The sequence below is a fragment of the Oryctolagus cuniculus genome, chromosome 1, assembly GCF_051225735.1.
Source record: "Oryctolagus cuniculus isolate XC-2025 breed Fujian yellow rabbit chromosome 1, ASM5122573v1, whole genome shotgun sequence".
NCBI classification, from domain to species: Eukaryota; Metazoa; Chordata; class Mammalia; order Lagomorpha; family Leporidae; genus Oryctolagus; species Oryctolagus cuniculus.
Window position 1 is genome coordinate 229114692 of NC_142867.1, and position 20935 is coordinate 229135626.

Genomic DNA, 20935 nt, shown 5'->3' on the forward strand with positions numbered 1-20935 from the left:
GCGTCCCAAGCAGGTTCTTTTTTTTTTTTTTTGGCAGAGTTTGACAGTGAGAGAGAGAGACAGAGAGAAAGGTCTTCCGTTGGTTCACCCCACAAATGGACGCTACGGCCGGAGCGCTGCGCCGATCCAAAGCCAGAAGCCAGGTGCTTCCTCCTGGTCTCCCATGGGGTGCAGGGCCCAAGCACCTGGGCCATCCTCCACTGCACTCCCGGGCCACAGCAGAGAGCTGGACTGGAAGAGGAGCAACCGGGACAGAATCCAGTGCCCCAACGGGGACTAGAACCCGGGGTGCCAGCGCCACAGGCAGAGGATTAGCCTAGTGAGCCGCGGCGCCAGCCCCAAGCAGATTCTTAATAGCTATACCAAATACCCAATCCAGAACTTCACTTTTGAAAAATGAACTCAAAACAAAACTCTCCCTTCTTTTTGCCAAATTTGAAAAGCAATATATAGAAATTATGGAAAGTTTATAGAGTTGTAAAGAAAGCATTTAAAATCCCCCATAATTTTGCTTTAAAGAAAAATTTTCTCAGGGCTTGCACTGCGGTATAGCAGGTAAAGCCACCACCTGCAATGCCAGCATTCCATATGGGCACCGGTTAGAGTCCCAGTGGCTCCACTTCTGATCCAGCACTCGGCTATGACCTGGGAAAGCAGTAGAAGATGGCCCAAGTGCTTGGGCTCCTGTGCCCACATAGGAGACCTAGAAGAAGCTCCTGGCTCCTGACTTGATTGGCCTAGCTCCAGCCATTGTGGCCATTTGAAGAGTAAAATAGCAGATGGAAGACCTGTCTTTTTCTCTCTGCCTCTGTCTCGCTGCCTTTCAAACAAATAAATAAATCTTTAAAAGAAAAAAAATAACACATACAGGAAAATAAATTACTGGTAACTTTTCCAATGTCCCATAATTTACAGTAAGTTACATTTCTAGCACATTAAAATCTCATCAACATGGGATAATTCTGTCATGGAAAACTGGGAAATTCACTTAAAATTATTTATTTAAAAGGTAGAAATGTGGCCGGCGTTGCGGCTCAATAGGCTAATCCTCCGCCTGCAGCGCCAGCACACTGGGTTCTAGTCCCAGCAGGGGCTCCGGATTCTGTCCCAGTTGCCCCTCTTCCAGGCCAGCTCTCTGCTGTGGCCCGGGAGTGTAGTGATTGGAGGATGCCCCAAGTCGTTGGGTCCTGCACCCGCTTGGGAGACCAGAAGCACCTGGCTCCTGGCTTTGGATCAGCGCGATGCGCCGGCTGCAGCACACTGGCCACGGCAGCCATTGGAGGGTGAACCAACGGCAAAGGAAGACCTTTCTCTCTGTCTCTCTCTCTCTCACTGTCCACTCTGCCTGTTAAAAAAAAAAAAAAAAAAGGCAAAAGTAAAAGGCAGAAATGCACAGAGAGATAACAATCTTCCACCTGCTGGTTCATTTCCCAAATGTCTCCAACTTCTCTCTCTCTGCCTCTGCCTCTTTTTAACTCTGTCTTTCAAATAAATAAATAAATCTTTAAAAATAAAAAAAATTTTTTTTCTTCCCAATCTTTTTGCCATGCATATAGTATTATTACATTCTACCAGTGAAATAGTTGTTTTCATAGCAAGTTTATTTTCACTTAAGTTATCATGAGTATCTTCCTAAGTTGTTAAAATTTGTCCTAAACTATTCAGTCATCCACACTCTAGCCATACAGGCACATAACATAATTTAATTCACCATTTCCTAATAGATGAATGTTAGAAATAATTTTGTGGTCATCCAAAGCACTATTTTCCCAAGTGAATTTTAAGCATAATTCCTTCACAATTCTTTACCTGATTATTACAATTACCAATAATGAGTGCATCAGCCAGAGACAACTGTCCCACAATCATGCCTTGCTCCAGCAATGGCGCTCCTGTTTCAGCCAGGCGATTTGATGTGATAACAATGGTATTATCATCGTTAAGTACCATAACAGGGTCTGCCTAAAGAAGAGGGCAGTGAGAAGTTAATGACAAAATATCAAGAGCATAAATTACTCCTTCTTGTTGACACAGACACACAACAAAAATCCTGCGCACACAGCCATTCATACTCATCCATGTTTCTTATCAAAAACTGACCTCAATGAAAGCTGCCACTTCTTGAAGCACCAAGTTCCATTCCACTTGATCTTCAGTATTAAAGCGGTGAGTATAATCCTCAATTTCATCTGACAATTCCTGATTTTAAAATATCACAAAGAAAAAGGATTATAAAAAAACATAAAAATGTATGGTTACATTGTACCATATTCTTGACAGATATTAATATAATTGTTCAATTACGATTAGTACACAATATATTTTTTTAAAGATTTGAGAGGTAGAGTTCCTGACAGAGAGAGACAGAGAGACAGAAAGGTCTCCGATCTGCTGGTTCACTCCAAATGGCTGCACTGGCTGTAGCAGGGCCAATACAAAGTAAGGAGCTAGGAGCCTCCTCTGGGTCTCCCACATGTGTGCAAGGGCCCAAGCACTTGGGCCATTTTCCACTGATTTCCCAGGCCATAGCAGAGAGCTGGATCAAAAGAGGAGCAGCTGAGACTAGAACCAGCACCCATATGGGATGCTGGCACTTCAGGCCAGGGTTTTAACCCATTGCACCACAGTGCTGGCCCCAGGAAATAGTCTTAATAGTAAGTGGGGTTAGAGGATAATAGTACTATGCAGAGTTACTTCTGTCCAAACAAGCATGTTGGGACTGAAACTATGGCGTAGCAAGTTAAGCCTCCTCTTGCAGTACTGACATCCCATATGGATGCTGGTTTGAGTCCCCATTGCTCCACTTCTGATCTAGCTCCCTGCTAAGTGCCCAGGAAAGCATTGGATGATGGTCCAAATCCTTGGGCCTCTGCTCCTGCGTGGGAGACCTGGAAGAAGCTCCTGGCTCCTGGCTTCAGTCTGGCCCAGCCCTGGCCATTGTGGCCATCTGGGGAGTGAACCAGTGTATGGACGACTTCTCTCTTTGCCTCTGCCTTTCCCTCTCTCTAACTCTGCCTTGCAAATAAATAAATAAATCTTTAAACACAACTACAACAACAAAACAAGCACGCTGTGGCTAAGTATAAAAAATGAATATGTATGCCTTTGAAACTACTGACTAGAGTGCAACCAGAATGCAGCGTGCAGAAATGAGACAGAAAGCGGCTCCTGGGTACGCTGAACTCAGTTACCACAGTGAATGAAGGGAAAAACTAAGTGTTGTTCACAACACCGTTGTGGACCATCTGTTCTATTTTTGGACTCAAGTCAATTATTTTCTCTTAAACCAAATTTATTTTTGTTTCTCACAGCTGTGAAATAAAAAACAAGGTGCAGGGACAAAACCTAGGAATTTAGATAATTATCTCCGATTCATTATAAACGTGTTAAAATGTGGAGAGCTGGAAAATATTTTTTCATTACTGCTCAGAATTAATATAGTCTTCTATATTTAGATACATAAAAAGTACTGGAGGGGCTGGCACTGTGGCACAGCAGGTTAACGCCCTGGCCCGAAGCGCTGGCATCCCACATGGGTGCTGGTTCAAGACCTGGCTGCTCCACTTCCGATCCAGCTCTCTGCTATGGCCTGGGAAAGCAGTAGAAGATGGCCCAAGTCCTTGGGCCCCCACACCCGCGTGGGAGACCCGGAAGAAGCTCCTGGCTCCTGGCTTCGGATCAGCACAGCTCTGGCCATTGCAGCCAACTGGGGAGTGAACCATGGATGGAAGACTCTCTCTCTCTCTCTCTCTCTCTCTGTGTAACTCTGACTTTCGAATAAATAAATAAATCTTTAAAAAATTTTTTAAAAAAATGAAAACAAAAATAAAAAGTACTGGAACCGAAAATCTACTTTTCAAAGACAAGCCACCTGTAAGCAGTTAGAGAGATTTCACTCTTTCACAGTGGCTTTACCTTCACTAGCTCCTTCACGACGTCCATCTTGTTGAGAAGAAGACAAACCACGATAAACCTCGCGTAGTACCGCAGCTTCTTGACCACCAGCTCAGGCCTGCGGAGCACAGATGGAAGGCCACTCGTTACATTCAAAAAGGGTCTATGCTTTCTTGATTTTTCCAATTTTCCGTGGCTAAATAACGCATACAACATTAACACAGGTATTTCTTCCTTTAGCATCTGTCTCACTTTTTTCTATTTCCTTTCCTGCCTACTGTTAAAATGGTTAATAATGTGTGCTGAAGTTGCACATTCTCCTTATTTTCATTAAAAACATCTTTCTCAATGTTTGAACAAGCAAACTCTACCTGCTGTAGGCCTGGTCCCCACAGTAAGTGGATCTAACAACATGGTGTAATTCCTTATCCCTTTCTCCTTTCAGGTCATGTCAGCTAGGATTCTGTCCCCTTTCTACTTTAATTATCTTAACTAACCACCAGTCAGACAACTATAAAGTCCACCTCTAGGAAACAAGGAGTTAATTTTTTCTCACTAGTGCTTCGTGTACACCTTTCTTATAGTTTCAACTTTACTCTTCATGGTTTTTTTCTGTCACCAAAACCAACCACATGCCGCAGGGCCAACAAAACTTTAGGGGCTTCTTGACTTTCTTGACACCTAAGCTGTCTATTTAAAAGAATGGCTGATCATAAATGCAAGATTTCTGGGTGTCTGGGAACACACAGTATTTTAGGCTCTTTAGCCAATTACAGTGTCAGAAGTGGATCCATAGGCTGGCATTGTGGCATAGCTGGTTAAGCCGCTTCCTCCAATGCCAGCATCCCATATAGGCACCAGTCAATTCATAGCTGCTCTCTGTCTGATCCCCCTCCCTGCAAAAGGCCTGGGAAAAGCAACAGAAAATGGTCCAAGTGCCTGGGCTCAGGTCACTCCTGGGGGAGACCCAGATGAAACTCCTGGCTCCTGGATTTAGGATGGTTCAAGCCCTGGCCACTGTAGTCATTTGGGGAGTGACCCAGCGGACAGAAAACCTCTCTGTCTCTCCGTTTTTAAAAATAAAATCTTAAAAAAAAAAAAAAAAAGACTCAGACCTGAAGGAAAACTAGTAGAAGGATAACATGAATACAGACTTGCAAAATTAATGATTTAATTCCTATAGTTTTTGATTAACAACAACAACAAAAATCAGGTTTTATGAATCTCTATCAGGGATCATACAACCAACAAATTTTCTGCAGAGGGTCAGATAGTAAATATTTTTAGCTTTGCAGACTGCATATAGTATGTGTGATATAATTGTCTTTCCCTTTCTTACAACGCCTTCAAAATGTAAAATCAATTCTAAAACAGCATGGGCTCAATCTGCCTTCAGGCCATAGTTTGCCAACCCTTTAGTAAATAAACGCACAGAGATGGGTAGAACTGTGCTAAACAGCAAAGCACAGATGAAATGTGTTCAGTGCTGTCCACTCACGCACATGACCAGCCATCCCAATCAAGACTGATAACCTGACCCACAGCCCACTGGCCACCGCCATATCCAACTGCGGAAGAAAAAGTCCGACCCTCATTGGAAAGGTCCACATTGAGTTCTCCTTATCCCAACCTCCACCAGCAGGAAGTGCCAAAGCTTCCCAGTCCACGTACATATTCCCACCCTACAACAACTTCAAAACTGTCAACACCAATGCTGACACCAGAGCTCCTCACAACCTTCTGGACTCCTCCGTTCCAGCCTCTGTCCAACCTGCCAGGCCCACTGCTCCTGAGACTCGAACTTGAACTATGCCTTTGCCTGTGAAGCTGTTCTCCCTGATGGCTAATTGCTACATCCCTTACAATGCTCAGAAACTTTGTCTTCTCCAGGTCCCACTCTGGCCAGGTTCAGCCCTGGCTGATTGCAACAGTCAGGGTTTGCAGCAACTAGGATGAGGGATTGCATGGTATGATATCCTCCATTAAGCAAGATGGGCCCATGGAATATTCTGAGAGGTGTCCCTGCCTGAGTGACCGCTGAGATGGGCCATCTCTTCTGGCCTCTAAGTAATAATCTTTAGGTGCTGAGACAGTGCAGAAAAAGTAAACTCACTCCCTATACAAAGAGAAGATTTTTGCCTTTTAAATGAACTGTGAAATAATGGACTAGGTTCTTATTTGGTTTTATTTGCTGACGGCTGCTGGTTGCTACTTTGGCTGGCACCTCTTGCTCTATGTAAACGAAGACACAACCCATGGACTGAGCAAAGCCCAAGCACAGAGAACAATGTCAGGATCTCCTGTGCTGGATTATCCTTTGATTCCAATTTCCTGGTGCAAAGCAAGAGATTTTGTCATCCTGTTTCCAAACAACCTTACCTCTGTTAATCTGCCCTGCTCTAGGAGGCAGCAAAGGAAAATAATTCAGATAAGGTGTTTGCTATTAATGTTGAAAATGATTGCAACAAATCAAACTGTTGGGCTTTAAGCCAGGGGGGGACCCAAGGCCAATTTCCCTTCTGGCAAGTTATAAAATGCAGAAAAGTGAATTACACAAGATATTTTGCTATTACTTAAAATAATTCTCGGCCTGGACGCATTTTTAATGCTGATAAAATGTTGCACAGCCCTTTTGCATTTTTCCTCTTTTCCATTTCTTAGGAGATAGATCATTTCCCTCATCAAGAATTAAGACAGGTGGGGCCGGCACTGTGGTGTAGTGGGCTAAGTCTCTGCCTGCAGAGCTGGCAGCCCATATGGGTGCAGGTTTGAGTCCCAGCTGACCTGCTCTATTTCTGATCCGGCTCTCTGCGATGGCCTGGGAAACCAGTTAAAGATGGCCTGGGTGCTGGGGCCCTGCACCTGCATGGGAGACCTGAAGAAGCTCCTGTCTCCTGGCTTCAGAACAGTTCAGCTCCAGCTGTTGCAGCCAGTTGGGGAGTAAACCAGCAGATGAAAGATTTTTCTCTCTCTCTGCCTCTGTCTCTGTAACTCCGCCTTTCAAATAAATAAATCTTTATTTAAAAAAAAATTAAAATAGAGGCTAGTGCTGTGGCATAGTAGGCTAAGCTTGCGCCTGCAGCGCCAGCATCCCACATGGGTGCCAGTTGTGTCCTCTTCTGATCCATCTCTCTGCTATGGCCTGGGAAAGCAATAGAAGATGGCCCAAGTCCTTGGGCCCCTGAACCCACGTGGGAGACCCGGAAGAAGCTCCTGACTCCTGGTTTCGGATCGGTCTGGCCCAGCTCCCATCGTTGCCACCGTTTGTGGAGTGAACCAGTGATGGAAGACTTTTCTCTCTCTCCCTCACTAATAAATAAGTTAAATCTTTAAAATAAAAAAAGTATTAAGACAAATTGTGGAACACAGACACAAATGAAAGAAATTAGGGTTGGGGGGAAATGTGAAGCAACTATAAGAAAAGGTAAAAGAAAAGTAACCGAAGAAACTGACATCAGAGGATGACAAAAAGACATCAGAGGAAGGAAGAATCCAACATCTGCATTACCATTGTTGTAGCAAACTCCCCTAGACAAGTTTGAACAAGATGCACAGAAAACAAAAGGGATGTACAAAAGTGGGACTTTCCCCCAAAATCTCGCTGGTTAGCTGGAAGCTGACAATAGCCAACTGCAAAGTGTTCTCCTGAGAAACAGCCAAAGCTATGTTTCCCTCCACTGCTCAGAAGACAATCTTCCCACTAGGAGAAGAGAGAGAACATCCAGACCTTGAACTTTCCCTTCCAAAAATTCCTAGAATGCTAGCAACGAAGATTCTCCAGCACTCCCCTGATCCTTCCATAACTGCACCTTCATCTGGAATCAGTAACAGCACAATCCACTGGCACGCATACGTCCCGGGCCCCTATTAGAAGACAATCTTCTGAAATGAACTTGCACACTTCCTTCTCTTTTTGCCTCTCCCACCCAAGTGTCTGCCACAGAGTCAGATATAGATGTTCAAAAGATTTTTACTGGGAATGAATCAACTCTACAGGATTTTGTTTGTTTTTTGACAGTACAGCTTCCCAACTGCAGAACACTGGTGGGTTTACAAAAGAAAATTCAAAACTGCATTAGCAGTCTTTTCCTTGTCCTGCAGGACAGCTGTCAACAGGCTTTTGAAGATATTTGAATTAAGACTACACAAACTGGGGGCCGGCGCTGTGGCACAGTGATTAAAGCCCCGGCCTCTGTGCCAGAATCCCACATGCACGCTGGTTCAAGTCTCGGCTGCTCCACTTCCAATCCCGCTCCCTGCTAATGCACCTGGGAAAGCAGTGGAGGATGACACAAGTGATTGGGCCCCTGTACCCACTTAGGAGACCCAGAGGAAGCTCCTGACTCCTGGCTGTGGATTGGCCCAGTTCCAGCTGCTGCTGCCATTTGGGGAGTGAACCAGTGGATGGAAGACCTCTCTCTGTCTATACCTCTCTCTGTAACTCTGTCTTTCAAATAAATAAAATAAATCTTTAAAAATAAAAAAGATTACACAGGCTAAAAAGGAACAAAGGTGGTTAGCTAAGCCTTACTGTGTAGCTGTTTCTTTTCTAGGAAGGCTGTGTGACCCCTGTTTCTCATAGAGAGGTAACTCCCAGCCCTCCTTTGTGCTCTGAATCGAGTCTGGTATTGTGACGTCTGTTACAGCACCGACATCCAGTACTGCTTTCAGGTGATCTATACGTCTGAATGCTTTAGATGGCCTGGAGATAGCATGAACACAAGTTTTAAGTCAATGTGTGCTTTTCTGTATAATTCCCACACAGACTGATGATTTTGAATGTTCTATCCTCGTGTTTCCAGAAGCACAGTGGAGGCATACCTGTCTTCTTTGTTGACTTGAGAATAATACGATCTCTGTCTGATGGCAGAGTAGAAGGAGAAAGCCTCGTTCAGGTAGCTGGTCTCAGACGTGCGTAAGCTGTGAGACAAAGAGCATTTTGAAACAGCTGGAAACTCTTCACCATGAGAAACTTGCTCCATATTGCCTCACTGTCCTAAATTTCAACCAGCAAAGCAGTATGTCATTCTTAACATATATAATCATAGTAATAATAATAACATCCCCCCGGTGCTGGTGCTCCCAAGCCTTTAGTGATGTCAACCCAAAGATCACATTCTTCTCATTCTTTGCAGGGCTGCCCCGGTGAAACCCACCACCCTGCTGGACTGCACCTTCGTGACCTCCCCAGGTGCGTGTCATCACTTGTCCTTCGGCCCATTCAGTTTCTTCCCTGAGAGAACTGAGCAGTGGATTGAGCCATCCATACAGATCCTCAGGGGGTGCTGACAGGCCATTTTTTCTGTTTAACATTCACAGTTTTACGAGGGACTTTTAGAGCACACATACTACCCAAGGGAGGGATTTTAATGGTGGGACTGGGGGATGGCATGCCAAAACAGAGCAAGAGGAAGGGATTGTCTTGCCTTTTAAGTTATAAATGGTCCAAGCCTTTTCAATTGTCTGCTATCTTTCCCTGATAATGAAATTTAAAGTCCTACAGGAATTCTCTTCTTTCCTTGACTTAAGGGTGGTTCTACAAAGGTACTTCAGAAAGTTCACGGAAAAATGGAATCAAAAAGTAAGTTTATACTCCACTAATCCACAGAGGCACAGTCCAAAGATAAAAGCCATCACAGGGGGGGAAAAAAGGCCAACAAGTATCTGCACAAATGCCCACAAATAAATACAGCAACTCAAGAAACAAGAATAAGCAAGACAACATGACACCTCCAAAGGAACACGACACTTCAACACCAGAATGTGAAAATGAAGAGACTGAAGAAATGCCGGAAACAGAGTTTAAAAAATTGATCGAAGGATTACCTAGAAGTAATCAGAAGCAAATCCATAAATTAATGAAATCCATACATGACATGAATGAACATGTTTCCCATGAAATTGAGAGTTTAAAGAGAAATCAAAATGAAATATTGGAAATGAAGAATTCAATATATCAAATAAAAAATGTGGTGGAAAGCCTTAACAGACTAGGTGAGGCAGACGGAAGAATATCCAAGTAAGAAGGCTGGAACTTTTATAGTAAGACCCCAAAAAAGAAGAAATTAGAAAACTATAAAACAGTGTTGGAGATATATGGGATACTATCAAACGGCCCACCATATGGGTCTAAGGAGTTCTGAAGGCGTGGAAAGACAGAATGGATAAGAAGGCCTTTTTAGTGAAAAAATTACAGAAAACTTCCTTAAATTAGAGAAAGAAAGGGACATCCAAGTACAAGAAGCACAAAGAACTTCTCATTGACATGACCAGAAAAGATCCTCACCATGACACATTGTAGTCAAACTCTCGAAGTGAAACATAAAGAGAAGATTGTAAAATGCACCAGAGAAATGCCAGATTACTTTCAGAGGGTCTCGAGTTAGACTCACAGCTGACTTCTCATCAGAAACCCTACAGGCTAGGAGAGAATGGTGAGATATATTCCAAGACTTAAGAGACAAAATTATCAACCCACACTACTGTACCCTGCAAAGCTCTCATTTATGATGAAGGTGAAATAAAGGACTTCCGTAACAAGCAGAAATGGAAAGAATTTGCCACCACTCATCAGCCTTACAAAAGATGCTTAAGGATGTGCTACACTCAGAAACACAGAAACATGGTCATCACTATGAAAGAAGGTGAAGGCAGAAAATTTCCCAGTAAAAGTACAGAGGAAATCCAAAGTAAACAATAGGAACATTTATGGGAAAACGGCAGGGAAATGGAAATTCCTCTGGTTTTTCTTCTGTAGTTCCTTAGATTTCAGACTATCCTGTTACTGGGAATCTGGCCACATATTAAGGCATCTGTTTTTGAATCTTTTTAAAAGAAGACATTGATTTTATTGGGCCATCTTTCTTTTTTCCTTCTCTTACTACATACCATTTGTGTGATTACAGTGTTAAGTCTTAGTTCTTATGTCTTTGGGAAGAAGAGTATTATCAGTTGTTTTAAATAAAATTTTCCCTGTCTTTGAAGCACAGTCCACACGTTTGTTGCTGTCACAAAGGAAAATACTTAGGTTTGCATTACTTGAATACTTGAAAATTGAAATTGATAAAGATACATCATGCAATGAATTAGGTTTTTGTTTCTGGATAAAATTAGAAATGAACCATGCGTGTACAGGATGAAAATGGTAGTGCTTATAAGCACTATGAACCTTTCTGTGTTCCAGGCTTCCAAAATTCAAGTGTTTACTAAACTTTTCTCCTGAAACCCTACTCTTCTTTTCTGTGCGTCATGCATTTTCTCTTGTTATCGATGTTGTAAAACAGCAGAGTTAAAGTGTTATCATATCTGTGTTCATTTTGAATCCCATAGCTTTTCTAGTTAGGAAAAGAATAGTCTCAAAAATACCCTTAGTGTCACTTTTTTGGTTAATATTTTACCTACTAATGATATTATTTTAGATACCTTTAATTATTTTAGTAAAGTATCTACAAAAATGTAAAATGTTACGTATTGTATTTGAATTAGTTAATGAAGAGTAAGGGAAAAAACTAGCTTACTGAGACTGCAGAGGTTCCATTAGTTAAATTTCAAAATGTGTAATAAAGGAACTTTCAGAGATCGGGTTAGACCCGACAGTATCCTTGAAACCAGCTCCAGTGACGTGAAAAGGAACCTGGGAAGCAGTGCAGGACATATGAGGGCATTTACTTGCCATCGTTGTGGTTGTGGTGTGCTCATACTTAAACACAGTAGTGACACACTGACCTTCTTGTTGCCCAATAATCTGGAGTACTGTCTTACATTTATCTGTACTAAAATAACTCTAAATTAATGGAAACTACAAAGAAGAAACTTTATGACTATACAATTTATTCCTCCAGCAGGGAGAAACCCTACACACAGATCTGGATGCTGGGTTCGAGTCAGGACAGTATTTTATTCTTCCCACGACCACATCACTTACTAATAATGGTAGTATAGCTGCCCAATCTTGGAAGCAATTTCCCCTATTTGCCACCGCTTCAAGCCATACCGATTATCCAAGACTTGTCTGTTTTATATAGGAAACAAGAAAATACAAGTAAGAGATGACAAATTTCAGAAAGAACCAAATCTGTAATTAGCAAAGCTCATGAATTTTTCATGAGATTTCAACATAATCATTCAAGTAGATTCAAAAAGCATTTATTAAATGTCTATTTAAAGTAAGTCAAAATATAAAAGAAACCACTTTGAGTTCTGTTCACAAAAATGAGAAGAAACAGGCCCCTTTCCACCAATTTTGGCCAGTAAACAACATGCATTCTGGAACAAAACACAGGGTTGGTGCTGTGGCATAGCAGGTAAAGCCACCGCCTGCAGTGCTGGCATCCCACATGGGCACCGGTTTGAGACCCGGCTGCTCTACTCTTGATCCAGCTCTCTGCTACGGCCTGGGAAAGCAGTGGAAGATGGCCCAACTGCTTGGGCCCCTGCACCCACGTGGGAGACCCAGAAGAAACTCTTGGTTCCTGGCTTTGGATCAGCCCAGCTCTAGCCGTTGCAGCCATTTGGGGAGTGAACCAGTAGATGGAAGACTTTTTCTCTTTCTCTCTGCCTCTGCTTCTCTGTAACTCTGCCTTTCAAACAAATAAATAAAATTAAAAAAAAAAAAAAAAAAGACCAAAACACAACATATCCCACCTATGTCAGGGTTAACTTGCAGCATTCTAGATAGAGCACTGTCTTTAAATATCAGACCAGAATATGACATCTTAAAGTCTTAGGTAAATAAAAGAAAAAAATCAGTTTGCTTTCATATGGGTCACAAGCATGAGTACATAAATACAGCAGTTAGCAAGCTTCGAGGTAAAAGCACCGGGGCAGTCGCGGCCACACTGTGACTGCTGGGAGAGGGGCCTTCAAGTGTCCTGCGACCGGGGGCTCCTTTACCGATGCTGCTGCTGGAACTTCCACAGCTTGGTGTAGACATCAAAAGTTCTTCCAAAGTAGGACTGCCACTGCTTCTGCCCATATTGTGGCAAATCTCTGAAATCACAAATAAGCATGTGTTAATTTCACATCTCTTAGTCTTGTTATGGTACAAACTGGACGGTACACAGTACTTACATCCAGGCTTTCTTTAAGTAGAAAGCAGACAGCTGTAGGAGCAGCCGTCGTTCTCCAGCTGGGAGCCTATCCTTCGCAGAGGCCTCCCTCGGGGCTCCCAGCACGGCACCCCTTTCTATCCGAGATCTTATTCACACGCGTTCACATACTGGTGACCACCAAAAGCTGATCTTCAGGTAAGAGTTAGGCAGTGTGAAAAACACTGCTTCAGGGAATATATCTAGAAGTGAGTGGGTAGCTATTTCTGTATCTTCCTTTTTGTTTTTAGTTTTTTAATTGTAAGATTAACAATTTCTAACATTTTGCTATACTCACTTCATATGTGGGTACACACATATACATATATGCTGTTTTGTCTTAAAAGCAAGGGTGTTAATATCATAAAATGTGGGGTTCATAACAATGATCATAACACGGGGAAAGGAAAGAATGTTGTCATAGGCATGGTATAATTCAGTGATGCAATATTTATATACCAAATACTATGACACCCACACAATTTTTATACTCTCTCCATATATATTAACTCCTACAAATGAGAAAAATCATATCTGCACCCTCCTTTTTTATTTATTTGGCTTTTAAAAATTATATATATTTTTTGACTGGTAAGACAAAACTAGTATTGAAGTCCTCAAATTTTCCCTTATACATGTTTCTCAGCTCTTTGTTCTCTTCCTTGGTCTATTTTTCTATTTTCTCATTAACAATCTTCTAAATAGTACAACTTTGAAAGTCTAGCATGCTTCCTCTGTTTCAGGAGTGCCTTGTCTACTCTTGGTTCCTTGTATTTACATGTAAATATAAACTTTAAAAATCAATGTATCAGAGTCCTACTAAAAAACCTTAATGAATTCTACTGAAAACAAAATGAATCTAGAGATGAATTTAGTGCCAACAGTATCTCTTTCTATTTATGTTGAAAATATTGTCATGAAACAAACTTTATAACTCTTTCCATACAGATCTTGGTTCAAATTATTACAAGGTCTCAAACTTTTTTATTGTTTTTGTGAAAGGTACTACTAAATTATACACTCTCAACTAACCCCATCCCAAATGCAAAATGAAAGTATCTCAATAAAGTTGTTGTTTCTTTTTTTAAAGTATCATAATAAAAAATTAAAAGAGATCGGGCATTCAGTCAAGATGCCTGTGTTCCATATCCGAGTGCCTGGTTTCATACCCAGCTTCCTGCTGCTGTGGACCCGGAAGACAGCAGGAATAGCTCAGGTGGTTGGGTTCTGCCACCTACACGGGAGACCTACACTGATCACTCACTGAAGGCACTTGGGGAGTGAATCAGGGGATGGGAGAACACCCCCTCACACACCCACACTCTCCTCTACATAAAGAAATAAAAATATTGAAGAAGCACCCAAGAATGGTACATCTTTTGCAAGCACTTAGACATAATTATAATACAGCTCACGGAGGACAGAGGTCCTGAATGGGGAGTTAGTGCACAGTGACTCCTGTTGTTAATTTAACAATTAACACTCTTATGCATGATGGCAGTGATCCCTGAGGCATTTGACATGAGCAGCCTAAAAAAAAGAAGTGAAATTAACTTCAAGATGCAATGACTTCGAACACTCCTTGTCTTGACTGGTGAGGAACAGGTTTTTTTTTTGTTCTTTTTTTCCATGTAAATTGTTGAACTCTTTACTTAGTATAGAGTTGGTCTTCTGTGTATAAAGTTAGTTGAAAATGGATCTTAGTGGAGAATGGGACTGGGAATGGGAGAGGGAGGAGGAGGAGAGGTGGGAAGAATCATTATATTCCTAAAGTTGTACTTATGAAATGCATGAAGTTTATATTCCTTAAATAAAAGGTTTTTTTGGGAAAAAAAAGAAATAAAAACAGAGGAAGGCCATCAACAGATGAGATTTCAATAGTTTTCTGGAAGAACAACTTTAGATGAAGAAATACCAATATTCTTTTCTGCCATTTGACATCCTGGCAGGAAATAGCACACTCAAATGGGTCACTGAGAAAGGGTTAATAAAGCGCTGCAATGGATTGAACAAGTACAAGGAAACCGACAGGGAATGCTGAGGCGCCCAGGAGCGAAGGCACCAGCCCTTAGATCTGACAGCAAAGAGGGAGCAGGAAAGACAGACTCTCCAGTGGAAGCCAAGTGGAAGAGAGAGGGCAAAAAAACCTGCTGGTGAGGCCACTGCAGGTGCGTTTCCTAGGGTGTGCACAGAGGCACAGGGTCAAAAAGTAGGTCTGTAGGGGCCTCCTGTGCAGCCCCATGACTTAAATAACAGAGCAGACAAAGCTGGAACCTAGAAAAACGTGAAAGGAGCCAACCCACAGAGGGAGGGGAAAAGGAATAAAAGGTGCTGTTTCAAACTAAGAGATCAACTAAAGGTTTATGTAAGAACCTTTCTCCTCTAACGCCATCCCAAATGCAAAATACCTAGGCAGTCACATTGCTTTCCAAGGCACAGAGGGAGGGAGGGAGAAGACCGGGAGAAAGCAGAGGAAATGAGAGAGGCTTTTCACACAAGAAACTAGATCAGCTCCTATGTGGCGTGAGATGGGGGTGGCTCCAGGATCAGGCCGACTTGCTCTGCATGGAGAGAATCTTTCAGGCAGCAAACCCTGCCTGAGCACTATGGTCACACACAGTGGTCACGGTCAGACCCTCGGTTAAGTCACTGAAGGAAGGTCTGCAACACGACAGAACATGGTTAATTTGGAGCTCAAGATAAAAAAAAGAATAATCTACTACTCTCGGAATTTCTTCTTACAATTTTTATATATTTGAGAGGCAGAGACAGCTACACAGAGCATGCTCCCATCTACTGGTTCCAAATGCCCACCACAGAGCCAAAACCAGACCTCCCACAGGGGTTGCCTCCCAGGGTCTCTACTGGCGAGGCTGGCAGCACGAGCTGGAAGCAGGCTCACGATGGAATGAGGGCATCTTCACCAACAGGCCAAACACCCGCCACTTAGAATTTCCCCATTCATCAGAGTAAGAACAAGATTTACTGAGCAAACGGTTTCAGAACAAAGAGGTCAGAAATTTTTTAAATTATGGTTGCTGAAATAAAACAGTTCTTCATTGGAAGAGATTTAAGACACTGTTGATGAAATCTACAAGAAAGCTAAAGAAAAAACAAGATGGAAAATAGATAGTAAAGTGCCAGAGAAAAGATGTAAGAGCCAAAAACTGGAAGAAGAACAAAGTTCACAAACTGAGGACCTACCAAGCACCAACTAGATGGAGAAAAATTACTCATCTTTGTGAAATTTCAAAACAGGAAGAATAAATCACAAGGCTATAAGAATCAGACTGCACCAGACTTTATCAGCAACACTGGATTTAAACCTAGGAAAACTGCTTCCAAAGCTCTATTAATCAGGAGTTCAGCGCTAAAAAACAAAATGTTCAGACAGGGACCGATTGAGAAACGGCCCCTACACGCACCCTTTTAAGAAGGTGCCGAGGGGGCTGGTGGTGTAGAGTAGCGAGTGAAGCCGCCGCCTGTGATGCCAGTATCCCATATGGGATCTGGTTCATGCTCCAGCTGCTCTACTTCTTTTTTTAAATTATTTAATTTTTTAATAATTTAATTTTTTTAAAATTATAACAGGTAGAGTTAGAGAGAGACAGAAAGAAAGGTCTTCCTTCCGTTGGTTCATTCCCCTTAAGTCTGCAACAGCCAGAGCTGAGCCAATCTGGAGCCAAGAGCCAGGAGCTTCTTCTGGGTCTCCCATGTGGGTGCAGGGGCCCAGGCACTTGGGCCATTTTCACTGTTTTCCTGGGCCATAGCAGAGAACTGGATCAAAGAGCAGCAGCTGAGACATGAGTCGGCGCCTATATGGGCTGTCGGAGGCTGACCCCACTACACCACAGCATCGTCCCAGATCCAGCTGAATTTGAATCTAACAATGAATTCCTTTGAGTCATACAGTTGAAATACAGAGAAGGAAAGGGAACCAGAGCTCAATTCCTAGCTCTGCTCCACACGATTTGCACACAGTCACATGTCAAAATGCTATTTATCATTCCTTTTCAACCTTTACATTCTATATGTAGATAACATGCAAGATACTTGACTATGATTCTGGAAGGTTAGGTAAATACTATGTTCCATGAATAAAGATGTAAAGTTATGACTGACTGAAACTGAGGATGGAAGAAGAGCAGGAAAGGTGGGAGACACAGAGGGTGACACATTTCCTCATCTCGAAAAAGGAGGAGTCAAAGAGATGCCATCAATATGGTCTACGGGTTAAGGGAGTGGCTGCTAACCATCGAATCTGGGCATGGGAATGCTACGCTTCACATGCTCATGTGTTATGTGGGACAATCACAGGGGCTAAGTCACAGGCTTAGTGAGAAGAGGGAATGAGCCCACGCGTGTAAAGAGCAAGGAGCAACAGACAGCACTGAACAGAAACTGAGAAAGTGCCAGACGGTACCACTGCCATGATTAAGATGCGGAAAGGGCACCACTGGTAGGGAACTGTGGATGTGAATAAGAAAATGAGAAAACCGAGAGCAGTGGTAAGATCAGCTCGGAGGGTGTGGGCGGGGGGGATTAGACAGCCGTGGGAAGTCCACGGAACAGGCCCGCCACGTGGTAAGCACTCACAAGGTAGTCACCTGCAGTAATGCTACCATGCCACTAGCTCTGCGGGGAGTAAGAGGCAGGGAGAAGAGCAGCTTTAAGTCAAAGGAAACCTTCACTTGTCATAATGCAATCAATGGAAAATGTACAAACAAACCAGGGAACAGAGCTTGAGAGACACATGCATACATGGGGGAACTAAAATTGGAAATGGGCCAGCATTGTGGCATAACAGGTTAAGGCACTGCTTGTGATGCCAGCATCCAGCACTGGAATGCTGGACTGAGTCCTCCCCTGGCTGCTCCATTTCTGATCTAGCTTCCTACTAATGCACCTGGGAAAGCAGCAAATGATGGGCAAAGTACTTGGGTAGATGGAGTTCCTGGCTCCTGTCTTTAGCCTGGCCTGGCCTTGGCTATTATAGGCATTTGAGTAATAAACCAGTGGATCTCTTTCTCTCTATTACCTTCCTTTTCAAGTAAGAAAATAAATGAGCCAAATTACACACACACACACACACACACACACACACCGCCCTTGGCCAAAGCCACACCTCCTTCATGCAGCCTGGACAGCTCCTGGTCCACGGCCTCTCTCAGATGCCAGCTTGGCCACGTGTTTCTCACCATGCAGCAGGCTACCTTGGATTTGTTTACTTGGTTGCAAGGATCCCAAAAGCCCCCAAAGAGAGAATAAGCTCTTTGTACGTTTTTCATTTCAAGTTTTTGCTTATTTTTCACTGTCCCAATGGCCAAAGCAAACCACAAGGCCCAGAGGCAACAAGGGAGGGGACTATTCACAGGTATGGATACAGGGAAGGGAATCATTTTTATATACAATCTATCCCAAAGATCTTTGGCTTCAATTTTCAATTTTAAGAATAATATAAATCTCCTAGGAAACGAAAATACAATAAAGCACATAAATCAAGATGTAAAAAGGGCTGGCATTGTGATGCAGCAAGTAATGTCGCCACCTGCAACACTGACATCCCATATGGGTGCTGGTTCAAGTCCCGGCTGCTCCAGTTAACTAACGATCAAGCTCCCTGCTAATGTGTCTGAGAAAGCAGCAAAGGATAGCCCAAGTCCTAGGGCCTCTGCCATGCCTGTGAGAACCCAGAAGAAGCTCCCAGCTTCTGGTTTTGGCTAGGCCCCGCCCTAGCCACGGCAGCCATTTGAGGAGTGAACCAGCAGATGAAGATCTCCCTCTCTCTCTTTCTCTCTCTTTCTGTCTTTCCCCTTCTCTTTGTAACTCTTTCAAATAAATAAATCTTTTTAAAAAATGTAAAAAACACAATTGCTTCTTTCTTAGTTCTACTCTCCAGAAATAACCAGCTTTAAGAAGCATTGTTCGTGGCTGGCGCCGCGGCTCAATAGGCTAATCCTCCACCTAGCAGCGCCGGCACACCGGGTTCTAGTCCCGGTCAGGGCACCGGATTCTTTCCCGGTTGCCCACCTTGCAGGCCAGCTCTCTGCTATGGCCCAGGAGTGCAGTGGAGGATGGCCCAAGTGCTTGGGCCCTGCACCCCATGGGAGACCAGGAGAAGCACCTGGCTCCTGCCTTCAGATCAGCGCGGTGCGCTGGCCGCAGCAGCCATTGGAGGGTGAACTAACAACAAAAGGAAGACCTTTCTCTCTGTCTCTCCCTCTCTCACTGTCCACTCTGCCTGTCCAAAAAAAAAAAAAAAAAAAAAAAAAACAAAAAACAAACAAACAAAAAAAAACAGAGCAGCTGGGACTCCAGCAGGTGCTCTGTTAAAAAAAAAAAAAAAAAGAGGAAGCATTTTTCGGGTCGGCGCCGTGGCTCAATAGGCTAATCCTCCACCTAGTGGCGCCGGCACACCAGATTCTAGTCCCGGTTGGGGCGCCGGATTCTGTCCCGGTTGCCCCTCTTCCAGGCCAGCTCTCTGCTGTTGCCCGGGAAGGCAGTGGAGGATGGCCCAAGTGCTTGGGCCCTGCACCCCATGGGAGACCAGGATAAGTACCTGGCTCCTGCCTTTGGATCAGCGCGGTGCGCCGGCCGCAGCGCGCCAGCCGTGGCGGCCATTGGAGGGTGAACCAACGGCAAAGGAAGACCTTTCTCTCTGTCTCTCTCTCTCACTGTCCACTCTGCCTGTCCAAAAAAAAAAAAAAAAAAAAGAAGCATTTTTCTATGCATATTTAAGCATTATGTGAGTTTTTCCATTATTATACACAAATAAGATGAGACTATACATAATGTTCTACATCTTTTCAATTTAATAATATATCAGGTTTCTTAGTACAATAAGCAGAATGAGCAAACTGATTTAACCCACGCCCTTCTAACGTACTGTCTCTAGTTTGTCCCTGTTATAACAATGCTGTAATAAACACCTTCATACTAATAAACTGGATTAGCTATGAATGACCAGTAAATTTCTGCAGGTGAAATGAAAAAGATCTGTGTTTCTGTACCAGACCTGAAGACAATGAATAAGAAAGCAAAAGGTTTTCCTACCTGAAATTTTTAGGCACACACAGCAAGAAAAAGCTGGAAATTACTTGGGAGCTGGATCGGAAGCAGAGCAGCTGGGACACACACCAGCACCCAAGTGGAATGCTGTGTTGAAGCCTGCAGTTTCACTCGCTACAACATAATGTAGGATCCTTTCTACACTTTTAAATTCATTTCCATGATGCTTATGGCAAGAAGAAATTCACTTCATATTACAGAAATAGGTATAGTATAGGTATTTGTTTCATTTATTTATTTGAAAGTCAGAGTTGCATAGAGAAAGGGAAAGAGAGCGAGCGAGCGAGCACTTCCATCTGCTGATTCTCTTCCCAAATGGCTGCAATGACCAGGGCTGGGCCAGGCTGAAGCCAAGGAGCCTGGGACTCCATCCAAGTCTCCCACATGGGTGGCGGGGCCCATGTACTTGGGCCATCTTGGGTGCATTAGCAAGGAGCTAGATTGAAAGCAGGGTAATTGGCACTCAAACTGGTACTCCAATATGGGATGCTGGTATTGTAAGCAGGGCTACTTAACCGGCTGTACCACCATGCTGGCTACCTATTTAACAAAGTTTTATCAAGGACCCAATATATGTTGAATATTATCCTAGGTTCTAGGTTACAGAGAGAAGAAAAGACTAAGAGATCTTCCATCTGAGGGTTTACTCCCCAGATGGCTACAACAGCTAGGACTGGGCCAGGCCAAAGCCAGGAGTCAGGAGCTTCATGGGTCTCCCCTGTGCATAGCAGGGGCCCAGGCACTTCAGCCATCTTTCACTCTTTTCCCAGGTACATTAGCTAGGAGCTGGATCAGAACTAGAGCAACTGCGATTCCAAAATACACCACAGAGGGCAGTTTAACCCACCGCGCCACAATGCTGGCCACAAGTTTTAGTTTTCAACATT

At 43.3% G+C, this 20935-nt stretch overlaps 1 protein-coding gene across 14 annotated transcripts in view; it reads right to left on the reverse strand.

The window, feature by feature from the left end:
- SCAI (suppressor of cancer cell invasion) overlaps positions 1–20935 on the reverse strand; it is a 166004-nt gene that overhangs the window by 49005 nt on the left and 96064 nt on the right. For 13 of the 14 annotated variants that reach the window (XR_016212023.1, XR_016212032.1, XR_016212030.1 and 10 more), the window contains 6 exons: positions 12787–12882; positions 11819–11905; positions 8716–8814; positions 3916–4012; positions 2101–2199; positions 1810–1962 (listed from right to left, as the gene is read on the reverse strand). Coding sequence is in view for 11 of the 14 variants with exons in the window: in XM_089302577.1 (XP_089158703.1) it covers positions 1810–1962; positions 2101–2199; positions 3916–4012; positions 8716–8814; positions 11819–11905; positions 12787–12882 (631 nt within the window). In the remaining 3 variants the exon portion in view is untranslated. Of the gene's footprint in view, positions 1–1809; positions 1963–2100; positions 2200–3915; positions 4013–8715; positions 8815–11818; positions 11906–12786; positions 12883–20935 lie in introns of those variants that run through there. The other variant, XM_089302586.1, reaches the window with a different exon arrangement.